At 46.5% G+C, this 10,368-nt stretch overlaps 1 protein-coding gene across 1 annotated transcript in view; it reads right to left on the bottom strand.

Annotated features, from left to right (window-relative positions):
- Positions 1-10,368, bottom strand: part of LOC103250895 (filensin-like) — a 53,156-nt gene that overhangs the window by 10,915 nt on the left and 31,873 nt on the right. The window contains exon 2 of the mRNA XM_008049474.1: positions 6,151-6,211. Coding sequence (XP_008047665.1) covers positions 6,151-6,211 — 61 coding nt within the window. The remainder of the gene's footprint in view (positions 1-6,150; positions 6,212-10,368) is intronic.

Raw genomic sequence — 10,368 nt, 5'->3', positions numbered from 1 at the left:
CCCAGGCAGGTCTCGAACCCGCGGGCTCAGGCAATTCACTCACCTCAGCCTCCCAAGGCATGGGATTACAGGCTGAGCCACCAAGCCCGGCTGGAGCGATTCTCAACCCTGGGGTTGTAGCTACTCCCTCAAGGAGGCATGGCTAGATCCAGCCAGAGGGCAAGGAGTGTTGAGTGAAGACCTTGAGCCGGTCCCTCTGGGTGGTGTTTACCTTTCCTCAATGTTTCTTGAGACTACTGAGGAGGGGGTATGGTGAGAATTTCCAGTCATCTTAATTTTACCAAAAATTCACCCACAAGTGAGACACAAAGCTGAAGACCTAGAAGCAGGGTTTCAAGAACTCTTCGTATGATGACTTATAAAGGGATCAAATGTTCCAAATTTTAGAAATAGAAGGGACCTCAGAGGTCGTCAGACCTCAAACTCTTTTTAAGCTACGAGTGCCATCCTGCAAACAAAGCATCCCATAGAAGCCAGTGTACAAGCCGGGCGTGGTGGTTCACGCCTGTAATCCCAGGACTTTGGGAGGCAGAGGCAAGAGGATTGCCTGAGTCCAGGGGTTCAAAACCAACCTGGACAATTTGGCAAGATCTTGTCTCTACAATAAATCAAAAAATTAGCCAGGCAAGGTGGCACATGCATGTAGTTCCAGCTACTTGAGAGGCTGAGGTGGAAGGATCACCTGAGCCCAGTGGGCCAAGGCTGCAGTGGCCATGAGCATGCCACTACACTCCAGCCTGGGTGACAGAGTGAGACTCCCACTCCAAAAAAAAAGGAAGTCAACGTACAGAAGTCAAGAGAGATGCTCTTCTTGAAGGCCACAGGCACCCTCCTACCCAGAAACTCTTTCCTTAGAGGCCTTCAAGCGACTCCATGCAACACCAAGACTCTGCCAACGCAGCTAAAAGGTTACAGTCTCCCTCTTACAGATGGGAGGCTGAGGCCAGGCTGATGCAGTGGGGCATTCTAGTGAAGAAAATCTAGTGGAAGATAATGGACCTGGAATCCGCCCTGTGCTTCTCTAGACCAGTCAAGGGCTGAGGGCTAAGCCCAGATCCCAACCTTCGGGGTGCCTGCCACTCTTCCCTACCTCCTCAGGATCATGCCTAGACCACCACCCTTGGTTCCCCTCAGTCAAGGCTTTAAAACTGCTTGTGGTAATAATGTAGCTGGGTGCAGTGGCTCATGCCTGTAATCCCAGCACTTTGGGAGGCTGAGCCTGGACAATATAGAAAGACCTCACCTCTACAAAAATTTTTTAAAAATTAAAAATTAGCTGAGCATGGTTGCGTGTGCCTGTAGTCACAGCTACTTGGGAGGTTGAGGTGAGATGATCACCTGAGACCAAGAGATTGAGGCCACGGTGAGCCGTGATCGCGCCACTGCACTCCAGTCACGGAGTGAGACTGACTCTGATTTAAAAAAATAATAATAAGCCGGGCTCGGTGGCTCAGCCTGTAATCCCGCACCTTTAGGAGGCTGAGGTGAGTGCATTGCCTGAGCCCGTGGGTTCGAGACCCACCTGGGCAACTTGGCGAGACCTCATCTCTACAATAAATCAAAAATGAGCCGGGCGTGGTAGAGCACGCCTGTAATTCCGGCTACTCAGAAGGCTGAGGCGGAAGGATCACTGGAGACCAGCAGGTCGTCGAGGCTGCGGTGGCTGGGAGCGGCCACTGCACTCCAGTCTGGGCGACAGAGTGAGACTCCAACTCAAAAAATAAAAATAAAAAATAAAAATAATAATAATAAATTGCTCATGGGGATAATAAAAGACTAGTTAATATTTGTCCTTAAAATATGGATTAACCAGATGCTTCTGCAAACTCACTGTCCTGCTTTGAAGATAATCATCGATAAAATGTCTCCCAAAAACCACCAAAGGAGAGTAGGAGCCACTGGAATGTGCAGTTGCTGATACGTTGAGGAAAATGTGTTTCAGAAGTGTTTTCTTTGTTTGCACCAGAACTCAGAAATGTGTAGACGCTTGTGTTTTTATTATGCTTTGAATGCTGTCAGCTGAATTTTCAAAAGCTTCACTAGCAGAAGCATCTAGATTTTTCGGCATTGAGACTCAGGGTCATAGTCTAATTTTAGACAACATTCCAACTCTGATATCGTGTATGTTCCAGATCTAGACCAGCAGACCTCAAAGTGTGGTCCCTGGACCACAACCCCCAGAAACTGATTACGAATGCAAATACCCAGCATATTTCAGACCTACTGGATTCGAATTCCTAGATCTGGGACCCAGGAATCTGGATTTTAACACTCCCTCCACGTGACACTGAAGCAGACTGAAGCCTCAGAACCACTGGTCTAGACTATTTACAGCCATTTTTGGGAAAGGGACTAGAAAAATAATTAGAGTTCAATGTGCCCTTGAAAATCACATTTGTTAATCTATTCACAGGGATTCTGGAAATGCCATTAAAAACCCAACTGCCGGCCAGACATGGTGGCTTACACCTGTAATCCCAGCACTTTGGGAAGCTGAGGCGGGTGGGTTGCCTGAGTCCAGGAGTTCGAGATAAGCCTGGGCAACATAGCAAGACCTTGTTTCATTGTTTCGGGGTGTGTGTGTGTGTGTGTGTGTGTGTGTGTGTGTGTGTGTGTTTTAACTCAACTGCTAAAAAATGGGTATTCAAGTACATTAAGACTTTTAATTTACTAGGATTTAACTAAAAAACACTTTTCCATCAACCTGGATGTCAAAAACCTTTCCAAAAATGTTCAGGTTGTCTGGGTGCAGTGGCTCATACCTATAATCCCAGCATTTTGGAAAGCCAAGATGGGAGGATTGCTTGAGCCCAGGAGTTTGAGACCAGCCTGGACAACACTACAAGACCTCGTATCTACAACAAAATAAGTTGTGTGTGGTGGTATGTACCTGTAGTCCCAGTTATCAGGAGGCTGAGGCAGAAGAATTGCCTCAACCCAGAAGATCAAGGCTGTGGTGAACCATGATTGTGGCCACTGCACTCCAGCCTGAGTAACACAGTGAGACCCTGACTCAAAAAAAGAAATCATTTCCCATCCCACCAGGGGTATGCAAACCCACACGGTGGAGAAAACCAAGCTGGCATCTTGGTTTCACATGAAGTGCTCTGTAATAATAACCATGACCAGGGAGGGATTGAGCACCACCAGATGACAGGCAAGTCATATATATTGTTGCATTGTTTAGTTCTCACTAGGCACATAAGCTTCCACTCCTATGGCAGTGGAGACTATTTCTTCCCTTTCACAGATACTCAGCAGTAGCTTAAGGCTCCTGTGAACAGGTCATCTTTCCCTTAAGAACTGCACAGCTCACTTGTGGGCAGAAGCAATCTCATCCAGGACCCAGGATAATCCCTTAACTCACACCAGTTCCTGGGCTGCCCTTCACCCATGTTCTTGGTAACATCTTTCCCCAGAACCTTCATGATATTCTTATGGGGCCAGTACCTCAGACTCCCATACTCAATGTCACAATACACAGGAAGGTGTGTTATCTGAGAAGTGAGATGGTGAGATGCCTTTTCCTCATTTTTATTATCTATATTGCCTTATTTTTCTACTGAGACTATGTATTGCTTTTTTCTTTCTTTTGAGTTGAAGTCTCACTCTGACACCCGGCTGGAGGGGAGTGGCATGCTCATGGCCACTGCAGCCTTAACCTGCTAGATTCAGGCGATCCTTCCGCCTCAGCCTTCCAAGTAGCTGGAACTACAGGCATGCACCACCACACAGTAGGTTTGGCATACGGCCCCCGATCCCCTCCTCCTCCTCCTCCTCCTCCCATGTTTACTTATTCAAGCTACTAGACAAGTTAGTTTTTTGAATCAGAATCTCACTCTGTCGCCCAGGTCAGAGTACAATGGCATGCTAACGGCCACCCCTGCATCAACCTGCAGATCCTTCCGTCTCAGCCTTCCAAGTAGCTGGAACCACAAGCATGCACCACCATGCCTGGCTAATTTTTATTTGTTGTAGAAATGAGGTCTCATCGAGTTGCCCAAGCTGATCTCAATCCCATGGGCTCAGACAATCCTCTTGCCTCCGCCTCCCAAAGTGCTGGGGTTACAGACATGAGCCACCGCATCCAGCCACGTATTGCTTTTTGAAGTAAGAGAAAAATGACAGAAAGTTTAAGCTTATTCTTAAATCCACTGTCATTTTTCAACAAGGGTAAAAAGAAGGACTCCATTCTTTGTCGCCTTTCTTGGAGGAATGCCCAGGATGGCACTGAGTGAGTGACAACCTCAGAAGTCCAAAGGAAGCCTGGCTCACAGTGAGGAAAGGGCAAAGCAACATACAGTCATTTTGCGGAGGGGGCTTGGGGAAGGCCTGAAATGGCTCCTACTTGAAGGATGTCAGGCACCTGTGTCCCTGGAGGCAGAGGTCTAGGGACAAGATGGTGGCTCACCTGGCAGCCTGGGTTTGCCCCAAACACAAGAACGAGGATGAGCTACAGAGGTCAGAACAGTGGGGTGATGTCAGATGCCAACAAGGCCCAACTCCCAACTCAGATGTCCAACAGGTCCTTGTTCCTCAGGTCAACCATGGAGTCTGTGTCCTTAGGGTTTTTCTGAAGCCCCTTCTCACCGCCATCTTTGAGTTTATAAATAAGGCAGCCGGAGACCATCCCACTCTGGCTGCATGATGATTGACAGCACCCTTTTCACACCAGTGTCCTGGTTTACACAATATACTCTATGCTCACACACAGAGGGGATACCATGGGAAGGTAACATAGACAAAGCAAAATTTGGTCTCCCTAGATTCTAGTTCTGATTCTCCCACCACTCAGTAGAATAATCCTAAACAACAGAGGCTGGACAAAGCCAGGGTATGGCAGACACCCTGCGTCAACCCTGATGGTCTGAAGCGGTGGCCTGGAATTCCACGTGGAGATGAATCCTAAGGCCTATCTGGGTCCTGCAGAAAAGAGTTTGTGGCAGAGGATGGCAGCCCATGTGGCCTAAGTAAGCAAGCCTTCAACTAAACAGTCTCCATGGCTCCTTCCACTCTGACATTTGAGAAGTAATCAGAAAAGGACAAGGGGCTGGGCTAGATGGCTCACGCCTGTAATTCCAGTACTTGGGAGGTTGAGACAGGAGGATCACTTGAGCCCAGGAGTTCAAGAGCAGCCTGGGAAACATAGTAAGAACTCTTCTCTACAAAAAAAAAAAATTATAAAAATTAACTGGGCACAGTGGTACACACTTGTAGTCCCAGATACCTGAGAAGCTAAGGTGGAAGGATCACCTGAGTCCAGGAGGTAGAGGCTGCAGTGAGCCATGATTGTACCATTGCATTATAGCCAGAGCAACAGAGTGAGACCCTAACTCAAAAAAGGAAAGGAAAGGAAAGAAGGAAGGAAGGGGAAGGGAAGGGAGAGGAGGGGGGAGGGGAGGGGAGGGGAGGGAGGGAAAAGAAAAGAAAAGGACAAGGCTTAAAGCTATTTGGCATGGCTGGTTTTGTCTAACCCTCATTGTCCAGAATTATTCTGCTATTTGGGAGTGGAGTTCTCTTGGTTAAAGCAAAAAAATCCAATCATTTTGGATGATGATGGAGGAATACCAAGAAGGATCTTACAAAGAACAACTCTACACAACCCATGCAGGAAGTTGTCAGAAAGCAGATAAGAATCCCCAGTACCTCCCATGGAACAACTTTCCATGTTCCAAGAAGAGGGAGCTTCGGGGGCAATGGAAATTTCTTCCTCAGTTCTCTCAAGAGTTTTCCTCAAAACTTTTTCTCAAGACTCTTAGCCAACAAGACAGAGGTATCACTGCATCCAAATAATTTCTGCCCAAAGTCAATTCCTTCCTACATTCAGTGTTTGGGATCAATATGTCTGAGGGCTACAACAGCAGCTTGTCATTGTGATGCTGACATATTTTGCTAGGTTAGCCTACTCAATAAGCTTCAGAGTTGACATTTCTCTCATGAAACCACGTATTTTGTGGTAGAGGAATGTGTGTATGGCTATGTGAGTTCACCCACAAAGACTCAGTTGAAATTAAGAAGCCGAGGGAGTGATTGCAAAAGAAGTAGGGGAACTCCAAAACACCATAGAGGGGAGCATGTGAGGCAGTTGCTTCCACCATCAGTTCAACGCTATAATTCAGGTGTGTAAACCAAGGACCAAGTTCATCTCACCTTGTTAAGACGTTCAAGCATTTCTTTCAGCAGCAGTTGACATTCACACTCGTTTTCATACCTGCAAGTTGGACACGTAAGTGAGAGTTGGGTGGCGACCATGCTTTCATATATGTGCATCACACAGTCAGCACTGAATTCAGTCTGACTTCTTTCAGGAGAGGGCCTTAATTTTAACAAAGTGGCTAATGAATGCCTCATTTCCCGATGGTTCCCAATTCTTCTCACATTTGTATAGTGTGTGGGGTGGCTGGGAGGAGTCAGTGGGACAGGAGTCTCCCAGCTGAAGACTCCCGAGCCCCCACGCACAGCCCCTGGTGCCCAGCCACCCCCAGGATGAGAGGATTATATATTGGCCTATCTGTAACCCAAGTGCAGCAGCAGCACAGAGACCAGGAGGCCGCCCTACGAAACCCACCACGAACACCTTGACCCTGACCACACTAGATTTCTTATGCTATTTTATCTGTAGACATGTGCAACATGCCCATTTTTCTAGATTAGGTCATTTAATCCTCGCCACATGCTGGAACGGGGCAGTTATTGCTACTGTTGTATGAAACGTGGGGAAACTGAGGCTGAGAAACTTGCCCAAGGTCTCAAGCAAATGCTACCAGCACTTCACCCTTATCCTTGTGATATCATTCCTGCACAGCTAAGGACTCCTCTGGGCTGGTGATAGGGCAGGCTGGACGTGACAGCGAGTCAGGACCCCTGGGGGGAGCCCTCAACCTCTGATAGAGGTGAACTGGTGTACATATAACCCACTCCCGCCCATATCAGCTGGGATAACTGAGGCATATCCTACTCCCAGCTATTGCACTCCAGTGCCATGATGGTGACTCTTTTGATCATGTACTTGGTATTGGCTGCCTTTCCTCTCTGTCTCACTTCCTAACTCGCCTACCGGTGCCCCCCGAAGTCACCTCCCAAAGAAGCTACCTGTTCTCAAACTCCTGTCTCAGGCTTGGCCTCTCCAGAACTTCGAACTAAGAGAGGCATAAAGTCAGGATTCCGACTTGAGTCTGACACCAAAAACTGTGCTTTGATAACCATACATTGCCTGGGTACAGCAGGGAACTCCTGTCACCCCAATTTAAACATTCTCAAGATTAATCAAGCAACAGATACTAGGAGCAGGTGTATTTGTTTATGTTTTTTGTTTTTGTCTCCTACAATTTCTTTCTGGACTTCTAGATAATGATAAAGATCAAGGAAGTAGGCTGGGCTTGGTGGCTCATGCCTGTAATCCGAGCACTTTGGGAGGTTGAGGTGAGAGGACTGTCTGAGCCCAGGGGTTCCAGACCAGCCTGGGCAACTTGGTGAGACCTTGTCTCGTGATAAATCAAGAAAAAGTAGCCAGGCATGGTGGCACATGCCTGTAGTTCCAGTTACTTGGAAGGCTGAGGTGGAAGGATTGCCTGAGCCTAGCAGGCTGAGGTTGCAGTGGCTGTGACTATGCCACTGCACTCCAGCCTGGATTACAGAGTAAGACTCTGACTAAAAAAAAATATATATATATATATCAAGGAAGCAGAGAGACTACAGAAACCATTCTGGTCTGAGTGACAGTTTCCCTCGGGGGGAATTTTAGCCCTAAAGAAAGAGAAAAGACTCCTTCCCTAGTGACCCCTTCCTTTGTTCCCTGTGAGTTGCCTCTCAGTATCCATTCTTGCCTTCTTCCAGGAGTTAGAGCCCTGGATGTGTGGCAAACATTGAGCTGTCTAGAAAAGAGACAATGTTTCCCAGCATTCCTTGAAGCTAGGTGTGGCCATGTGACTACGTTCTGGCCAATGGGATGGAAACAAAGTCAGGTATCTTTGGTAAGTGATGGTGTAAGCCTGCACTTTGCCTCTTCATCTACATCCCTTCCTCCATCCTGCAGCCTGAAATATGGATGCTGCCTTTTTGAAGGCCACACAGAGCCTTCTGGGTCTCAAATACTGTAGAACACTGTACTAAACTGCTCAACTAGACCTTACAGAAGAGAGAAACACATTTTCATCTTGGGTAAGCCATTGTCACTTTTTTCTTTTCTTTCCTTTTTTGGGGAGTAAAGAATGCACATAAAATAAAACTTACCATCCTAAGCACTTTTAAGTGTACAGCTCAATGGTATTAAATATATTTATAATGCACAAACATCACCATCTGTCTCCAAAACTCATCTTGCAAAAGTGAAACTCTGTACCCATTAAACACTAATTCCCCACCCCAACCCCCCAACCCAGCCCTTGGTAACCACCATTCTACTTTCTTTTTTTTTTCCTTGATTTGGAGTCTCACTCCATCACCCAGGCTGGTGTGCAGTGAACATGCTCACAGCCACCCCAGCGTCAACCTGCTGGTCTCAGGCAATCCTTCTATCCCAGTCTTCCTAAAGTTCCAAATAGCCGGAATAGGTGCATGCTACCACGCTCAGCTAATTTTTTTTATTTATTGTAGAGATGAGGTCTCACAAAGTTGCTCAGACTGGTCTTGAACCCATGGACTCAGGCAATCCTCTCACCTCGGCCTCCCAAAGTGCTGGGATTACAGGCTTGAGCCACTGAGCCTGGCCCATTCTACTTTCTGTCTCTGTGAAGTTGACAACTCTAGGAACTCATATAAACAGAATCATTGTCTTTTTGTGACTGGCTTATTTCCCTTAGCATAATGTCCTCAAGGTTCATCTGTGTTGTAACTGTGTTGGAATATTCCTTCCTTTTGATAACTGATTCATGTATATACCACACTTTGTTTATTTGTCCATTCATGATGGACACTTGGGTTGTTTCCTCATTTTGGCTATTGTGAACAATGCTGCTATGACCATGGGTGTCCAAATACATCTTCAAGACCCTACTTTCAATTTTTGGGGGGACATATCCAGAAGTGGAACGGCTGCATCATATTTTTTACTTTTTAATGAACCACGATGCTGTTTTCCACAGTGGCTGTACCATTTCACATTCCCATCAACAGCACACAAGGGTTCCAGTTTCTCCACATCCTCACAAACCCTTGTTATTTTCTGTTTTTGATAGTATCCATTCTAACGAGTCTGAGGTAGGTCAGTGTCACTTTGGAGTTTATGTCATTTGAGATTAAAACCAATTGTAATGAACACTGAGCCCAACCCACAGAGCACAGCTTTCTGTGGTCTTGCATACGCATGCCACAGGTTTAAGTCAAGGACTTCTCAGTCACAAAAGGAGCTGTAAAACCAGGCAGGTGTATTCTCAGAATTCAAACTCCTGGATCAGGGGAGAGCAATTAGAAAATATGCGCACTGAGCACACATTTCCGGATCTAAAGCTATCTCAGAAGCTCAGTTCTAATCAGCTAAACACACTTGCACAAGTTCTACATTTCTAAACTTCAGTGTTTAACTTCTTAAACTGTAAATCACGTGGGGATCTTTTTAAAATGCAGATTCTGACTCTGGAACTCTGAAGTGGGTCCAAAAGTCCACATTTCTAGCAAGCTCCTGGGTGATGCTGGTTCACGGGACCACACTTTGAGTAGCAAGACGCTAGAGGACACACACACACAGACACACTAAAGTATAATTCCCAGGTGTCAGCTGTGATGCCAGGAAGACAATTAGACTCCCCATGCCCAAGACCTAAATTCCGTAATTCATTAGCTCAGGAACCTTGCCCCAAATCCCTAGATTAACTGATCTTTAATCACCTCATCTGTAAAATGGGTGTAGTAAGGATAAACTGTGAGGATTACATAACATTGGTACATCTCAAAGACAATGTGCTGAGTAAAAGAAAGCAGACATATACAAGTACATACTCAGAGATTCTATTTTTGTGGAATTCTAGGACAAAATCAATCTCTGGTGGTAGAAATCAGAAGACTGGAGAGGCTTTAATTTGGGGGAGAAGGAGATTAACTGGGAAGGAGGAGGAGGGAACCATCTGGGGTATTGACCATATCTTGATTGTTTTGACGGTCACACGGGTATATGCATTTGTCAAAACTCAAAAATCTGTGCATTTCATTGTAAATTACGCCTACACTTTAAAATACGTGGAAAGTAAATTATGTCATTTCGCGTCAAACTGTGGAGTGCCATCAGAATAGAAGCTAGTCCCGTCTGAAGGAAATATGCCAGCTGCGTGCAGGAATGAGGTCATCGGTCGCCGGTGGACCGGAGCCGGCCTCCGCCCCTGCCCACCCCTGCCCACCCCTGCCTCGGTTTCCCCCTACGGCGCCGCTTACTTG

This window comes from Carlito syrichta, unplaced genomic scaffold (genome assembly GCF_000164805.1).
Source record: "Carlito syrichta isolate Samal-C Ts95f unplaced genomic scaffold, Tarsius_syrichta-2.0.1 Scaffold135662, whole genome shotgun sequence".
Classification (NCBI taxonomy): Eukaryota; Metazoa; Chordata; class Mammalia; order Primates; family Tarsiidae; genus Carlito; species Carlito syrichta.
This window is presented reverse-complemented; position numbering and strand designations above follow the sequence as displayed.